At 54.5% G+C, this 16,774-nt stretch overlaps 4 protein-coding genes and 1 long non-coding RNA gene across 8 annotated transcripts in view; 2 read left to right on the plus strand and 3 right to left on the minus strand.

Moving 5' to 3' along the window:
* The first annotated feature begins 404 nt into the window (after positions 1 to 404).
* Positions 405 to 1,639, plus strand: LOC115252904 (uncharacterized). The gene is made up of 3 exons (XM_029849178.1): positions 405 to 454; positions 515 to 968; positions 1,329 to 1,639. Exons 1-3 carry the CDS (start codon positions 405 to 407, stop codon positions 1,518 to 1,520), a joined length of 696 nt encoding a protein of 231 aa, XP_029705038.1. The 3' UTR covers positions 1,521 to 1,639.
* Positions 1,640 to 2,382: 743 nt separating this feature from the next.
* On the minus strand, positions 2,383 to 3,561 carry LOC115253347 (uncharacterized). Its single transcript, XR_003891675.1, has 3 exons — positions 3,429 to 3,561; positions 2,841 to 3,024; positions 2,383 to 2,748 (listed from the first exon to the last, which is right to left on the minus strand). It is a non-coding gene; the product is annotated as an uncharacterized lncRNA (long non-coding RNA).
* lacc1 (laccase (multicopper oxidoreductase) domain containing 1) lies at positions 3,076 to 6,012 on the plus strand. 2 transcript variants are annotated; one of them, XM_011620878.2, is made up of 6 exons: positions 3,076 to 3,967; positions 4,724 to 4,902; positions 4,991 to 5,156; positions 5,234 to 5,459; positions 5,562 to 5,767; positions 5,841 to 6,012. In XM_011620878.2, exons 1-5 carry the CDS (start codon positions 3,352 to 3,354, stop codon positions 5,737 to 5,739), a joined length of 1,365 nt encoding a protein of 454 aa, XP_011619180.2. In that variant the 5' UTR covers positions 3,076 to 3,351; the 3' UTR covers positions 5,740 to 5,767; positions 5,841 to 6,012. The 2 variants fall into 2 exon arrangements, with proteins under 2 accessions (XP_011619180.2, XP_003979434.2); XM_003979385.3 differs by having other exon boundaries at positions 5,562 to 5,744.
* lmln (leishmanolysin-like (metallopeptidase M8 family)) lies at positions 5,984 to 12,347 on the minus strand. Its single transcript, XM_029851263.1, is given in 17 exon segments — positions 5,984 to 6,644; positions 6,716 to 6,926; positions 6,995 to 7,125; positions 7,212 to 7,371; positions 7,467 to 7,599; positions 8,118 to 8,305; positions 8,398 to 8,505; positions 8,690 to 8,807; positions 8,893 to 8,987; positions 9,092 to 9,197; positions 10,343 to 10,499; positions 10,502 to 10,526; positions 10,635 to 10,752; positions 10,831 to 10,913; positions 11,052 to 11,082; positions 11,203 to 11,306; positions 11,975 to 12,347. Coding segments are annotated over 17 exon segments (1,983 nt in total). The 5' UTR covers positions 12,110 to 12,347; the 3' UTR covers positions 5,984 to 6,564.
* A 371-nt stretch (positions 12,348 to 12,718) lies between these two features.
* Positions 12,719 to 16,774, minus strand: part of tgfbr2l (transforming growth factor beta receptor-like) — a 14,351-nt gene continuing 10,295 nt past the window's right edge. The window contains exons 4-9 of one of the 3 annotated variants that reach the window (XM_029850986.1): positions 15,315 to 16,060; positions 14,897 to 15,034; positions 14,567 to 14,708; positions 14,110 to 14,237; positions 13,826 to 14,044; positions 12,721 to 13,723 (exon numbers count right to left, since the gene is read on the minus strand). In XM_029850986.1, coding sequence (XP_029706846.1) covers positions 13,700 to 13,723; positions 13,826 to 14,044; positions 14,110 to 14,237; positions 14,567 to 14,708; positions 14,897 to 15,034; positions 15,315 to 16,060 — 1,397 coding nt within the window. In that variant the 3' untranslated portion in view covers positions 12,721 to 13,699. Of the gene's footprint in view, positions 14,045 to 14,109; positions 14,238 to 14,566; positions 14,709 to 14,896; positions 15,035 to 15,314; positions 16,061 to 16,774 lie in introns of all 3 variants that reach the window. The other 2 variants (XM_029851022.1, XM_029850945.1) reach the window with 2 other exon arrangements.

Raw genomic sequence — 16,774 nt, forward strand, 5'->3', positions numbered from 1 at the left:
GAGAGGGGGAGAGAGGGGGAGAGGGATGGGAGAGAGTGGGGGAGGGATGAGAGAGAGGGGGGAGGGATGGGAGAGAGGAGGAGGGGGGGAGGGGGGGAGGTTGAGAGAGGGGGTGGGGGAGTTAGAGGCGAGAGAGGGAGGAGAGGGGGAGAGAGGGAGAGAGAGAGGGGGAGAGAGTGGGGGAGGGATGGGAGAGAGGGGGGAGGGATGGGAGAGGGGGGGGAGGGGGGAGGCGCCTGTCCTCCGTCTCTGCTGGTTCAGGTCCCCACTCAGGCGACTCCCCTGATCAAAGTGTGTTTTGTGGCTCCTCTGTATCTGCAAATGTCACAACAATTAGTGACGGTCGTCCCCGGCGACAGCAGCAGCAACGTGGGTCAGACAACAATGGTGAGCTGGCACCAACAATGGTGAGCTGGTCCAGGAGGGATGATCCCATCAGAGCCAAGGAGGAGGAGCCAAGGAGGAGGAGCTGTGCTCCTCAGCTGTGTTCTCCCTAATGACCCGGCCCACACAGACCCTCAATCCCTCACAATAAAGCTGCCGCACAGGTGGACCAGTGTCCCGTCCACCTGAGCAACACCACCACACAGGTGGACCAGTGTCCCGTCCACCTGAGCAACACCGCTGGACAAGTGGACCAGTGTCCCGTCCACCTGAGCAACACCGCCGGACAAGTGGACCAGTGTCCCGTCCACCTGAGCAACACCGCCACACAGGTGGACCAGTGTCCCGTCCACCTGAGCAACACCACCACACAGGTGGACCAGTGTCCCGTCCACCTGAGCAACGCCGCCACACAGGTGGACCAGTGTCCCGTCCACCTGAGCAACACCGCTGGACAGGTGGACCAGTGTCCCGTCCACCTGAGCAACACCGCCACACAGGTGGACCAGTGTCCCGTCCACCTGAGCAACGCCGCCACACAGGTGGACCAGTGTCCCGTCCACCTGAGCAACACCACCACACAGGTGGACCAGTGTCCCGTCCACCTGAGCAACACCGCTGGACAACACGCCGGACAAGTGGACCAGTGTCCCGTCCACCTGAGAACAACCGCCCACACAGGTTGGACCAGTGTCCGTCACACTGAGCAACTACCACCACACAGGGTGGACCAGTGTTCCCGTCCCACCTGAGCAACGCCGCCACACAGGTGGACCAGTTGTTCCCGTCCACCTGAGCAACACCGCCGGACAGGTGGACCAGTATCCCGTCCACCTGAGCAACACCTGCCACACAGGTGGACACAGTGTTCCCGTCCACCCTGAGCAACCACCGCCGGACAGGTGGACCAGTGTCCCGTCCACCTGAGCAACACCGCCACACAGGTGGACCAGTGTCCCGTCCTAACACAGTCAGAAGAACATTCAGACATGAATGGAGGACCAGCTGTCTCCATCCTTCTTGTCCTGTCCAACACAACCTGTTTGGTTCTATGGACGCGTCCATATGTGGCCAGGAAACACAGACGCATCAGCAGATGGGTCACCAGAACCAGAACCCAGCAGAACTCTCGATGACTCCTGATGTGAGCGTGAAACATGAGCGATAATGTTAACAAACACACACACACACACACACGCACGCACGCACACGCGCGCGGATGACAGTAACGAAACCTCGAATTTACCACGTTCAGCTGTGAACCGAACCTCATAAAATGGGTCGAACTGACTCGGATGTGATGACGCGGTCAGTTTGGCCCGAACCGAACTGCCCGATCAGGTGGACCGAATCTGACTCAGCTGCTCGTTTATAAGACGTATTCTGCTCCACCGAACCACCACGGCCATCATCATCGTCATCCTCCACACGACGCACACACGCGGGTGCACGCGCGGCCCCTCAGGTGAGGGTTCCGTTCCCATCGAAGCAGGTGTGTCACACTTTTCTCACTTTGCGCCTTTTCCCTTTGAAACCGTGAATCGCGGCGCACTTTTACGCGTTAAACTGTTGAACGAGGCTGAATATCTTTGTGTTTCACGCACCAGCGTGTGCGTGCGTGTGTGTGCGTGCGCGCGTGTTAATAGTCAAAGCAACGCACTCCGGATCCGTGAAAACCGGCAGATTCCAGCCCGTCAGAGCTGCGCCGTGACGGCTGAAGCGGAGCCGCAGCGGTGAAGCGACCACCGGGCAACAGCACACAAACAAGCCGGGAAAAGCTCACCACATCCCGCAGAGGAGTCCTTACCGGGCGGGAGAGCTGCCGGATGAAGGGATGCGGCTGGAGTCGGTCCTCGGTGCGCCTCCTCCCGGGGCTTTGCTGCCGCCTCCGCCTCCGGAGGCGCGTGACCGAGAGCGCGCCGTGCACGAGAAGCGCGTGTGTGTCAGCGGCAGGAAGTTAACCTGCTAATGATTGATAGCTTATGAGGATGCGTCTCTTATCGCGAAGGCTTGAGAGCTTTTAGAAACATTTGAAGAAATATTTCATTAATACTGAACGTGTCAAAAATTTCAACAGAATTCTAAAGTAATTTAAGTTTTAGTGTCACTAAGATAATAAAAGTGTCCCTGGATGAAACCTATTACATCTGCACTGAAGAACCACGCTAGCATGACGACAAGTTACCTTTATTTACACAGCGTCTGTTAGGACCGAGGACGGGTTGGAAAGGAGGAGAGGGACAGAGCCACCATGCTCAGGGGTCAGAGGTCATCCTGCATGAACATAGTAACAGTAGTAACACGCCTTCCACCAGAGGCTGCTCAAGCTTTTGGTACCTTAATATCCACAGCAAACACTCTGTTCTGGAGGATATAACATCAAAGATACAACAAAGAAATATTTTCAGTTTAGTGGAGCTGAAGTTAAAGTTTTATAAAGAAACAGCGCCACCTACAGAGTGATTAATGTGCAGGCAAAACGCTGCGTTGGACTGATAAAGGTAGCTAATATTTCATCTAGAAGCTGCTTCACGTCTCCAGCCACCACCGTCTGCTTGTGTCACACCTGCGTTCACCTCATCCTTCGGTGGTTTCCTCCGTCACAAGTTTGAGTTTCTGCTCGTTTCATGTCCGATGATCCTGAAGAGAAATGGAGGAGCAAGCAGATGAAGAAGACAACGATGAAGATGCTGACAGAGGGTGGTGGACTCCACCATGTATTTATTCTTTATCTTGAGGAAGTGACATTCATCTTAAAGTCTTCTTCACGGTCGAACTCTTAGGCGCCCCCTGCTGGTGAGCCAGTGGACAGCAAGTGTTAAAGAAAACAAGAAAAATGCAACAAAACCCAGAACCGCGTAATTTCACCGGGATAAAAAGTGTTAAACGCGGGTTATTTTGGGATTAAATGCCCCTAAAATGTGACAGCAGTTTTTCATCGGTGTTTTTAACTGACTAAACTTTTTAATGATATGCAGCCGCGGCAGCAAAGGTTCCCGGGGATTTCTGGGGTGGGCGGAGCAAAGATTGAGGAAGTGCCGTACTCTGGATAAAAGCTGTGCGCGTGAGAGGCCCCAGCAGGAAGCGTCTCGTGCGGCGGCCATGCCCGACGCCGTGCTGGTGGATCTGGCTCACGCCTGCAGCCTGACGTGCGCCGGCGCGTGCCAGCTGGAGGACCTCGCTGCGAGCGCACGCGTGTTCTTCCTGTGCGGGAAACGTTCACGCGACTCGTACGGCTTCCTGGAAGGCCGCGCGCACATCCTGGACCACGGCTCCACCGTGGAGTGTTTGTACCGGTTCAAACAGTTTCTGGACGACTTGGACCTTTGTTCGGTCCGGGTCCTGACGACCGCACGCGGCAAACCGGTGCTGTTGGCCTATCAGAAACAGTTATTCACGGACGTGTACAGCTTTGAGTACCAGGTGAGGTCCGAGGTGGGGCTCCGCTGTCCCTCCTGTGGAGGCTCCGCCCACACGGACTCACCTGGTGACGATGAACAGGCAGCGGAAGTGTCCGCCTTCCTGCAGAGACTTCCTGCCATGAAAGGGAACATCAGAGTGCTCCAGTCCACAATGATCCCAGGTGAGCAGCGCCATCTGGACCTTGGTCACACAACATCTGTAGCACCAACACACACACACATCTGTAGCACCAACACACACACACACATCTGTAGCACCAACACACACACATCTGTAGCACCAACACACACACACACATCTGCACCTGCAGCACCAACACACACACACAACATCTGCACCTGTAGCACCAACACACACACACACATCTGTAGCACACCAACACACACACACACACACATCTGTAGCACCAACACACACACATCTGCACCTGCAGCACCAACACACACACACACACATCTGTAGCACCAACACACACACACACATCTGTAGCACCAACACACACACACACACATCTGTAGCACCAACACACACACATCTGCACCTGCAGCACCAACACACACACACAACATCTGCACCTGCAGCACCAACACACACACACACACACACATCTGCACCTGTAGCACCAACACACACACACATCTGCACCTGCAGCACCAACACACACACACACACACACATCTGTAGCACCAACACACACACACACACACACATCTGTAGCACCAACACACACACACACATCTGCACCTGCAGCACCAACACACACACACACACACACACATCTGCAGCACCAACACACACACATACACACACACCTGCAGCACACACACACACACATACACACACACCTGCAGCACACACACGCACACACACCAGGTGAAGGGGCCCGGGGACCTGACGCTTGGTGTCTGTGCTGCAGACTCCTTCGGCCATGGCTTCAGTACCCGTGCAGGGGGCGTGTCCTCCATCCCCACGCTCTCCGCCCTGAACCTGTTCAGCAGCGGGAAGCGGCGGGACCCGGTCTCCGTGGTGCAGGAGAACCAGCGGCGCCTGGCCCTCCACGCCGGCTTCCATCCTCGACCGCTGCGCTTGGTCAAGGTCAGTCCTCTCAGCAGGTGGTTGGACGTCCTCGCCAGGCCAGGACGTTTCCTGCCTCCTGATAAACTGAGCTTCAGGTTCCCCACAGGTGAACCACGGTCGTGATGTTTGGGCTCTGGGAACAGTGGAGCCGGACAGGTATGATGCCATGGTGACGGATCGGACCGGGGTGGTTCTTGCTGCCCCGGGAGCAGACTGCATGCCCATCCTGTTTGTTGACCCCAGGTCAAAGGTCATCGCAGTCGCTCACGCAGGTGCCTCACACGCTTCTGAAAAGTGATGGTAGAAAACCTCCACACGGGTTTGGTGATTTTCAACAACTCTTCCTCAGGCTGGAAAGGCACCCTGCTGGGCGTTGCCATGGCAACCGTAACGACCATGGTCACAAAGTTTGGTTGCCACGTTGACAACATCCTGGTGGTGGTGGGACCTTCGGTTGGGGTGTGTTGTTTCAAGCTGGACCGGGACCAGGTCCTGGACTTCAGTCGCATTCATCCAGACTGTGTCCCCGATCCAGAGTCCCCGAGACCGCACGTCAACATTCGGCTTGCCAACAGGTGCAACACAGTAGGGTGCAGACGCAGCACCAGCGTCAGTAGCGTTGATGTGATGTCACGCCCACTGACCCGCCCACTGACCCGCCCACGTCCCCCCTGCAGAGTGCTGCTGGAGCGAGGCGGCGTCCTGCCGGGACACATCCACGATGACCTGGTGACGGACCGCCCCTGCGTCACCCCCTGCACTTCCTGTCACACAGACTTCTTCTCCCACGTCAGAGACGGACCCAGGTTTGGCACCCAGCTGGGCTTCCTGTGGATCCGAGACGGAACCCCGTGACAGAGGTTTGGACTCCAGTGATCCGCAGGTGGAAACCAGCTTTAACTGGCTTTACACGAAGGTGAGACGTGAACTCATGTTTGCTGCTGTTGTGGTTCCAGCCCAGCGGAGGGCGCCGTCAGCAGCTGTTCACGAGCACTTCAGGCGCAGCAGCAGCTGTGGGAAAAACGGCCGCTGCGTTTGTGCGGAATCTGCCGACACGCCAGAAGAACTTCAGAGGACGTGAAAGAGGAAATCAATCAGATTGGTTCAAAAAATCTATAATTTAAAAGTTGCTCTTTTGGCGTTGCGTCTTTTTCCATGTTTGAACGTACAGCAGCAGGATCAAAGGATCCGTCATAACATTTGCTTTTGCTGGTCATGTGACGCCTGGCAGCGCCGACAGGAAGCAGAGCGCCAACGACCTTCACAGTAAAAGACAAAGCTGACGAGTTCATATCAGAGAATTCACAGATCAATCAACAAATCTGGTGGTCACGTGACTGTCGGGGGTGGAACAGGAGCCACGGGTACTCTCTCAGCCCCAGAGTTTCAGAATAAAAGCACACGTTCATCTCGCCAGAATAAAAGCTGCTCACAGGGTCTAAACATCTACAGCACAGATTTAAAGAGAACGTCAGAGTTAGAGAAGCCACAGGAACGCTGCCAGTCCACTTCCTGTCGCGGGTCGTGCTCTTGGTAAAACACCAGCAGACTCGTTTGTGACCGGAGCTGGACCTGGACCAGGACCAGGAGCTGGAGCTGCAGCAGGACCAGGAGCTGGAGCAGGACCAGGAGCTGCAGCAGGACCAGGAGCTGGAGCAGGAGCAGGACCAGGACAGCAGATCAGCAGCAGCTGCAGAGCAGCAGGGCAGCCAGCAGGGGGAGCAGGCTGAGCACAGGTGCCGGAGAACCGGAACATGGATCTGCAACACAGAGTTTCATCAGCGGTGCCGGCTCACATGCGACAGAGACTCAGAAGTGGGCCAACACTGACCAATGGGGTTCCTCCTGGACGCATTAATGGGTGGAAGCTGGTGGGGGAGGGGGCAGCCATCACAGAAATCATGGCAGGCAGGACAGAGCAAGACGCCGTTGTACACCCAATCGTGGACGCGCACGCTGACGCTCAGCGGCTGACCCTCGTGCACGCAGAGGAAGGAGCGGTCCTGAACAAACACCACCAGGCCCTGACCCGAACATGACACCTGCAGAAAAGGCTCTGGGTAAGTGTGGAGGGAGGGGCGCGGATGCTAACTGTTAGCATTAGCAGGACCTTGTAGCAACCAGACCCCCAGTCAGGATACGTCATCTTCCTGGTGCACTGCTCCATGACGAACGCCGACCTCTGGTACAAACACACCGAGTCCGGCCCGTACTGCTCTGCACCGTAGTTCCTCCACTGGTCTGAGCACGCACACGCACACGCACGGTGCATCACTATTCCGGGCAGAAAAGCCACGCAGGCCTCCGATTGGTGGGCTGATCCTCACCTGGTTGGTTCTCCGGCAGCCTGCAGAAGGAGCTCCTCTGGAACTCTCCGCTCAGGTGCCAGCTGAACTCCTGGCTGAACGGGCAGAAATCTGCAATCTCCACCGCTCCACCAAAGAACGGCAGCTGGCTGTCGGCCACATCTGGGATTCTATCAAAGTACTGCGCACGTGCACGCACACACACACATGAGCAGAGAGCAGAGGGATCACCTCAGAGGAAACGTGCTCATCACAGGAACCATGCTGGTTCTGTACCTGGAACTGTGGCGGCAGCTGCTCAGGAAACTTCTGCAGGTTACAGACGGCGACGGCCAGCTGGTCGTGTCGGCAGGTGAGCTGCAGCGGCGAGGCGCGCACGGTGTCGCAGTAGGGAGCCACGGCACGCCGCCTGGAACCACACACACGGTCACGTGACCGGACACGCTGCACGGTCACGTGACCAGACACGCTGCACGGTCACATGAAGACACGCTGCACGGTCACATGACCGGACACGCTGCACGGTCACATGACCGGACACGCTGCACGGTCACGGTCGCGTGACCAGACACGCTGCACGGTCACATGAAGACACGCTGCACGGTCACATGACCAGACACGCTGCACGGTCACGGTCGCGTGACCAGACACGCTGCACGGTCACATGAAGACACGCTGCACGGTCACATGACCGGACACGCTGCACGGTCACATGAAGACACGCTGCACGGTCACATGACCAGACACGCTGCACGGTCACATGACCAGACACGCTGCACGGTCACATGACCAGACACGCTGCACGGTCACATGACCAGACACGCTGCACGGTCACATGAAGACACGCTGCACGGTCACATGACCGGACACGCTGCACGGTCACATGACCGGACACACTGCACATCAACAGGTGGGGGGGGCTGTGACCTCTGGCGCTGCTGGTCCATCCAGAACTTGCAGCTCTTCATGACAAAGTCGCAGCCGAGGCGGCGGCCCCAGTCCAGCCTTTGGGCCAGGCTGTAGTTGGCACGGTACCAGCCGCTGTCCTCCATGATGGCCAGCGTGAGGCGGGAAAAGACCCGGTTCTGCGTGTGGGAGCCCGTCATGGCCTCGTTCTGTGAGAGGAACAGCTCGTGAGGAGGAGGAGGAGGAGGAGGAGGAGGAGGAGGAGGGTGAGGAGGTGGCAGCAGCCGACCAGGGACCTCACCTCCAGCAGCCTCTTCTCCCAGTGGTTGAGCTCCGTCCCCGTCCCACCCTGGTTCTCCAGCTCCATCCCCTCCAGGATGGGGCAGTTAAAGTGCCTTCTGGCCTCCTCCTGGAAGAAAAAAGGAGCAAAATATACTGATCAGAAATAAGATGAATGAATGAATGTGAACGTGTGAAACAAGATCAGGTCACATGTGTCGACCAGTATTGATGTGGGACCGTTGGTGTCTGGTCCAGATCAGCTCCACGTGTCTGAGTGTGTGCGTGTGTGTGTGTGTGTGCGTGTGTGTTACCACAACACGAGGGGTGACAAGGACATGGACATGATGTCGGACCATCTGTCCACCTCTGACGTCCCACAGTCTGCTGACCCTCTTGATGACCGCTTCACTCCACTGGTACAAACCGAGACTGACACAGACACACACACAGACACACACACAATAACCAACAATCCACAGAAAAGTCCAGTCCTGGTGCTGGTTCTGACTCTCACGTGTCATTAAAAGCTGGCAGCCCACTGGCGAAGCGAGGAGTCAGAGGTTTTCCCTCATCGTCGTGATAGAAGGCGAACAGGCCTGCTGAGAAGCCCTGTGGACACAGCAGAAACGGCAGGGTTGGACCTGCACATCTGGACCTGCACATCTGGACCGTTGCTGCATCCTGAGGATGCTGAAAGACTGGCGGGTTCTGACCAGAGCGTGGATGATCTCATGTTTGACTGTGGAGAGCATCCCTTCAAACTCCTGAGGCTGAGAGGAGATCATCGCTGGACACAGGTTAGCATAGCCCGCTATAGGCCTGAGGAGCACGCGCACGCACGCGCACGCACGCACGCACGCACGCACGCACGCACGCACACACACACACACACACACACACACACACACACACACACACACACACGTTCATACTCTGAGAACTGATGTTTCTTCTAGAAGCTAGAAGTTCATCTAAAACATCTCCTCATCTGCTAACCCTAACCTAACCCTAACTCTAACCCTGACCTAACCCTGACCTAACCTAACCCTGACCTAACCCTAACCTAACCTAACCCTAACCTAACCCTGACCCTAACCTAACCCTAACCTAACCCTGACCTAACCCTGACCTAACCCTAACCTAACCCTAACTCTAACCCTGACCTAACCCTGACCTAACCCTGACCTAACCCTGACCTAACCCTAACCTAACCCTGACCTAACCCTAACCTAACCTAACCTAACCCTGACCTAACCCTGACCTAACCCTAACCTAACCCTGACCTAACCCTGACCTAACCCTGACCTAACCCTAACCTAACCCTGACCTAACCCTGACCTAACCCTGACCTAACCCTAACCTAACCTAACCTAACCCTGACCTAACCCTGACCTAACCCTGACCTAACCCTAACCTAACCCTGACCTAACCCTAACTCTAACCCTAACCTAACCCTAACCCTGACCTCACCCTAACTCTAACCTAACTCTAACCCTGACCTAACCCTAACCTAACCTAACCGTGACCTAACCCTAACCTAACCCTAACCCTGACCTCACCCTAACTCTAACCCTAACTCTAACCCTAACCTAACCCCCAACCCTAACCTAACCCTAATCCAACCCTAACCCTAACCCTAACCTAACTCTAACTCTAACCCTAACCCTGACCCAACCCCTAACCCTAACCCAACCCCTAACCCTAACCCTAACCCTAACCTAACCCTAACCCTGACCTCACCCTAACTCTAACCCTAACCCAACCCTAACCCTGACCTAACCCTAACCCCAACCCTGACCCTAACTCTAACTCTAACCCTAACCCTGACCCTAACCCTGACCTAACCCTAACCTAACTCTAACCCTAACCCTGACCCTAACCCAACCCTGACCCAACCCTGCTGCTGGAGAAGAGCGTCACACTGGCTATACACCAACGCTGATGACCACGTTTGCTCCGCCCACCTGTCCAGCTCCGCCTCCAAGCTGGCAGAGTAAGCGGCGTAGGCACGATATTCTCCTGCCCACAGCGCTCGGTGGTGAGGCCGCTCACATAAAAGCACAAAGTCAGCGCCCCTCCACCCCCGGACCATCGGGGGGGCCGACGGGGCCCACAAGACTTCCCCGATTCACTGCAAACTTTGCATTGCTGGAGAGAAAAGACACACACGGTTCAGGAGGCTATCGTTGCTAACATACAGTACACAGCTAGCATGCTTCAGCAACAGCTTTGCTATGATCATTAGCATTTCCAGACCTGGAGGTGGTGCTGTGGGACAACGACGGGACCACATCGGGTCACGGCCGTGCAGGCGTCCTGGCAGTAGCGATGGGGGTCACCTCTCTTCCTCAGGTACTGGTTGGTTGCACATTGTCTGAGTCAGAGATCATTTTTCAGGTTAGCATTTCTGTGTGGGCCCGAGCAGAACTTCACACCAGGACAGGTGGGGTACCTGCTGAGCCGCACAGGTCCAGCTCTGTGTCGAACACTGAAGGCCCGCTGCAGGTAATCGATGGCCTGAGGAAACAACTTATCCTGGGAATGAATGAACACACACACACACACACACACACACACACACACACACACACACACACACACACACACACACGTTTCCCAACATTTCCCTTGATGTGTAGATGAGGAAAGCTTTAGCAGAACAGATGTTCTCACCTTCACCAGCCTCCTCTGGTCTGCAGGAAGTCTGCAGGTAAGCAGAAAGTCATCTTCAACAACCTTCAGGTGACACCATCATGACCCCCCAGAACTTCACTCTTAATCAGGACTAATGAGGAAAGTGGTCTCAGATTAAGCCTTTACTGACCGATCAATGCTGTAATCGTAGATTATCTTTATCTTCAGTTGAAGATTGTTGGAGAAACTTCTCTTGGTTAAACGTTCAGGCTTCAAATACACGTGATGGACAACCTAAAACACAGACAGATGACTCCTAATCAGAGTTAAGATGGTCGGCATGGCAACAGGAAAAAAATATTTAGACAAAAAAAGACACAAAATAAGTAAAGTGAGCAGAAATTCTGGAGGGAAAACTAATAAAAATAACAGATCACTTTTTGAGAAAAGCACAGACAATTGTGAAAAGATAATCTTAATTCTATGAAAGTAAAAATCCTAAAATGTTTCCACTGGGTCTTTATCTGCTCAAACAGCAACAATAAACGCTTTTATTATGAAAGTTAGCTCCCGGAAGTGTTAGTACAGCCTGTTGCCAGGGAAACTAGGCTAAGATGAAATCACTAAAAACTAGGCGAAGTTCGTTAAATATATTTAGCATTTCTGCTTAAAAACGATTCAAAGACGCTAAACAGCAGAAGGTTGCAGGCTCGTGACGTCACAGCTAGCGTTAGCCGCGACTGAGCTAACGGAGATTAATGGAAACCTGCTGTGATATTATGTTGACGATAAGCGTGATTCTGCTCGGTAACTATGAGAATCCAGCAACACTTTAACTTTGAGCGAACTAAGTGGTTGTCACATTATTCCAGTAAAAAGATGCGCGAACTAGCCGGCGCAGCTAGCCTGCTAGCTCTGATCCGCAATCCGATCACAGTCCAGCCAACAGCACCCAGGCTTACCTCACTGGGAGACGGGACTCGGTGTTTGCACGCCCCGTGGCAGCTCACGGTCACGGCCAGGACGGAGAAGACGAGAGCAGGGCCGAGGAACCAGGACGCGGTGGACCTGCCATCATCGCTCAGCCTGGACTCCATCCTCGGAGCAGTGGAGCTCGGCAGCCCGACGCTCAACATCCCTGGGCCCGGTCCCCTCGATGTGCGTGCTATTCATCGCTTGCAGTTTGAATAAAATGTCTGTATGATCCAGAATAACGTTTTAATTAATAAGAGTAATAAAAAACAAAAAGAGGTGGTGAAAGGTACCCCGGTGTAACAGGTACGTCACCGCACGCCCCGAAGATCGTCTGTGTCTGACAGATGAGCCACACATAAGCATTCGCACTCCAGAGGAATGTACAAAGATCGTCTGGAAATCAAGAGGAGTCACTCGACGCTGGACCCTGGAGAGGTCGAGCTCTTTTCCTCAACAACCTGGTGGATGCAATACTGGCTAACTTGTATGGACCAGCTCTGGAGGAAAGGGCTCCGTGGGAGGGAGAGGAGCCTCTTCATGGACTACAGCCGAGGAACTGAACCAGATCGTAGTGGTCTGCTCCGAGTTCAACATCCCCAGTTTAGGGGTCTGGGTGGGCCTCTAATCATGGACCCAAAGACATAGCCTGCACACAGTAGACAGGAAAACAATATAGAAGAACTGTGTGAAGGTTCTGAGCAGGAGGTCACTGACCAGCTGGTAGTCCGTGCTGGAGCTTGCTGTATAAGCCGCCCATGAAGAAAAGGGCTGGCGAGCTGCAGTGGAACATCTGTCATGGAGCCGTCTCCTCAAATGCTTTTATCTTCATAAGGAATCCTGCCGTGTCGAACCAGCGTCCGCTCTACTGCCTCGGCGAGACAGTCTTCCACGTATACAATGAGACTGACGGTGTTTTTAATAGTTTTTAATCGTTTTAATGAAACATTTCCTATCAACTAGTTTATTTATGGGGCAGGGGACAATAAAAAACAACCCAAAAAATTTGCTTTGTGGTGAAGCCAAGAGGCAATTTACATGTCCAGGAAAAAAAGAGGACAAAGTGTCCAAGAGGCTGCCTCAGTGTGGCGCTGTAGTGTGCAGACTGAGTCCTGATGTCACCAAGATCAAGTGCATGTTGGACCTTTTCTTCAGGAGTGAGTGTGTTGCTGCTTTATTCATTTATTTAGTTCGGGTATTTTAGAACGACGACCCTGTGAAGTCAGAAAAGTCCTTTTCTTCTTTTTCGGTCATTGTCCTTCAGTTTCCTCTTGTCCAGCTTTGATCTTTATCTCTGACGGGATCTGCTGCTCCCTGAGGTGGCCTCTGCCCATCTACCCTAGACGTGTGGTGGGAACCCCACAGTTGCACCAGCAGACATGAAGAGCTAACGCACCCATGGGGTCAACCCTCATCAACCACCTCAACAACCACCTCACACACAAAACACACATTTTAGAAAAGATGTGATATTCAATATTTTACTAAAATACATTTTTTACACATACTGACACACATAGAGCCACAATGAAGATGGCTGGTATAAAAGGTTTGGACCAGTTTCTGTGCTGGTTTTGGTTGTTTTGTATCTGGGACACAACAATCAGGATCATCTCGTGTGTGAGGAGATATGAAAATACTCATGTTCAGATCATCCTGACTTAGTGGAGACCAGCTCCGACTAGTCAGCCTCCGCCAGCAGGAGTTCAACGGGTTCAAGACCAAAGACGCCCACAGAGCTGCTCAGAATCAACAACATTCAAACAGGAAATGCAAACTCATCAGACGGTGGGACAAGTGGCCCAACTGACACTACAGAAGCCCAGTGCATCATGGGATACCTCCGTCTGAGCCTGAAGAGCCTCCGAGGACGAGGTGGTCATCTGGTCCTTCTCTGGTGTCTCAAGGTCCTTTTCTCGGTGAGCATCACCGTGGTGTCTCAGCTCCTCTTCCTCGTTCTGCAGGGCTTTGAAACGTTCCACCACACAGTGAGCTGTCAGCCGGGCCTCTGGATCGTGATCCCAGCACTCGATGATGGTGGAGCAGAAGATGCTCAGCCCCTGCAGGAACGTAGAGGTCAGACTCTCCACATGAGTCCTGCCTGCGGTGATGTTCAGGACCTGACCTTGTGTTGGCTCCACAGCGCAGGGATGTCTGGTCGTCCACGGTCCCGCAGCACCAGGTCCCTCATACTGTCCACACAGGGCTGCTCACACACCTGGGAACCAAAGGCCGGCTCGTAGCTCTTCACCTCTGTGGAGAAGGAAAGGACATCCCCACGTCTGGTTAGACAGATCAGAGATGGAACCCTCTGCTCCTATTTCCTGACAGCTTCATCCCTTTCAGGGTCGTAGGGACGGTGCTGGATCCTATTCCAGCTGCATATGGGTGAAGGCAGGTCCACCCCTGGATGAGTGGCCAGCTCATCGCAGGACCCTATGTGAGCCATTGTGGGTCTGGTACGTTGCTCAAGGGCACCTCGGCACCGTTCACCAGGTCACCATCCCAGGAACCCTTTCAAATGTTTTGAATTTGAATTCTACGTAACTACCCTGTCCCCCATTGACCCCCCCAGGTCTCACCTCCGGTGGCTTGGCAACGTGATGCCATCTCCCATAACACCAGAGCCATGGAGTAAACATCCATCTGCTTGAAGGCTTCCAGGTCTTCCAGGTTCACCCTGGACTCCAGCACCTCAGGAGCCATGTAGCGAGCAGTTCCCACCTGGATGAGGTGATAGAGGTATCAATCAGAAGAACACCAATGTCGGGTGATGTGATGGAAGCGTGTCTCTGTGGGTGCTGTTCGTGGGTTCTAGTTCTGTTTTTAACCCCATCCTCCCCAGCAGAACTCTGCAGGTGGTCTGGAACACTGGCACTAAAGGCCCCATGTAGGCTGGCGCCTGCACTCACCTGTCCGCTGTTTGCATAGTCGTCCACGGTGAGGGACACGTCCAACCGCAGCGCCAGACCAAAGTCACAGAGGGCGCACTCCGTCCTGCTCTTCATCACAATGTTGCTGCTCTTCAGGTCCCGGTGGGCAACTGGCACCTACGGCAACCAGCAGGTGAGAGAGCACGAGTGAGGAAGGCGTCCCTTCAGGAGGGCTCTGCTGTCAGGAACACCAAACATCTACAGCTTCAACATGCTCTCCTGCTGGAGTTACACCTGCTCGTCCCTAACCCGAGACGCCGCAGAGTCTTTATAGTGCTGTCCCAAACCTAAGATGGTACCAAAGTGACGTACTGGATATATTCCATAATATTCCTTCAGTGTGACGCTTCCCAGGAGACAAATGCAGGTTGATAACGTCTCTCTTTACATTACTGACCTTTGGCAGGCCCTCCTGCGTTGTGTCACTATGGAGATGAGCCAAACCCTTTGCGATGCTTCCTGCCATGGCAACAAGCTCCTCCCAGCCTAAAATGTTGGCTGTGAGGAAGTCCTGCAGATTCCCAAGGCTGTGATAGGCCAGGATCAGCCAGTGCTGTGTGAGGGCGTGGCCAGGCGGCCCTCGATCCTCGGCTGCATGGAAACGGACAATGTTGTCATGCGCCATGTTTGGGTCGGAGAAGATGGAGCACTCGTTCCTCCAGGACGCGTACTCAACGGCCGGGAACACCTTCACCGCCACCGTCTCATGCGAGTTACTCCCTCCCTTCCCCCCCCGCAGGAGGCGTCCGGACCACACCTCTGCAAAGCGCCCTTTACCCACTAGGACCTCCAACTTGATGGGCAGCAACTCCTTCCCCTGACCGGGACAATCGGTCATGTTGTTGATGACATCACTATGAGAGTTCTTGGCTTGGGAAGCTTCCCTGTCAACACCACCTGTCAGGCTTCCTGCACACCCCCCCTCTCCTCCAGACAGACCCCCACAGGGAAGGTCAGAGGCCAGATACAGATCTGTGGTCTGTTTAGGAGTCCAGTCAGGCCGTGCAGGTGAATCTGGTTTGTCCAGGTGACGTGTGCGGTAGATGTAGAAGGCAACTGTGGCAGCAACAGCAACGAGAAGGGGGGGCACCAAACTGACCCCCACCACCGGGAGCACGTCTTTGCTTTGTAGCTTAGCAAATCCTGCAGGGAAAGAGAGCAAAGTGGGACATTCATTCATTCATTCATTCATTCATTCATTCATTCATTTACTCACTCCCTCACCCACCCACTCACCCTCTCACTCACCCACCACTCACCCACCCACTCACTCACCCACCCACCCACTCACCCTCTCACTCACCCACCACTCACCCACCCACTCACTCACCCACCCACCCACTCACCCTCTCACTCACCCACCACTCACTCACTCACTCACCCACCCACTCACCCTCTCACTCACCCACCACTCACCCCACCCACCCACTCACTCACTCACTCACTCACCCACCCACCCACCCACTCACTCACTCACTCACTCACTCACCCACCCACTCACCCACTCACCCACCACTCACCCACCCACCCACTCACTCACTCACTCACTCACTCACCCACCCACCCACCCACCCACTCACTCACTCACTCACTCACTCACCACCCACTCACCCACTCACCCACTCACCCACTCACCATTCACTCACTCACCCACTCCCCACTCACTCACTCCCCCACTCACTCACTCACCACTCACCCACACTCACTCACCCACTCACTCACTCACCCACTCACCCATTCACCCACTCACCCACTCACTCACTCACTCACCCACTCCCCACTCACTCACTCACCACTCACCCATTCACCCACTCACCCACTCACCCACTCACCCACTCCCACTCACTCACTCACCCA

This window comes from Takifugu rubripes, chromosome 1, assembly GCF_901000725.2.
Source record: "Takifugu rubripes chromosome 1, fTakRub1.2, whole genome shotgun sequence".
NCBI lineage: Eukaryota > Metazoa > Chordata > Actinopteri > Tetraodontiformes > Tetraodontidae > Takifugu > Takifugu rubripes.

Bases quoted from the DNA above. Each gene is read 5' to 3' on its own strand.
- LOC115252904 (XM_029849178.1), top strand. From the start codon at position 405: ATGGTGAGCTGGTCCAGGAGGGATGATCCCATCAGAGCCAAGGAGGAG. The intron at 455-514 runs GCCAAGGAGGAG...CGGCCCACACAG, and splicing joins ATCAGAGCCAAGGAGGAGGA to ACCCTCAATCCCTCACAATA. The intron at 969-1,328 runs GTGGACCAGTGT...ACCGCCACACAG, and splicing joins TGAGCAACACCACCACACAG to GTGGACCAGTGTCCCGTCCT.
- lacc1 (XM_011620878.2), top strand. From the start codon at position 3,352: ATGATATGCAGCCGCGGCAGCAAAGGTTCCCGGGGATTTCTGGGGTGG. The intron at 3,968-4,723 runs GTGAGCAGCGCC...TCTGTGCTGCAG, and splicing joins CCAGTCCACAATGATCCCAG to ACTCCTTCGGCCATGGCTTC. The intron at 4,903-4,990 runs GTCAGTCCTCTC...GGTTCCCCACAG, and splicing joins GACCGCTGCGCTTGGTCAAG to GTGAACCACGGTCGTGATGT.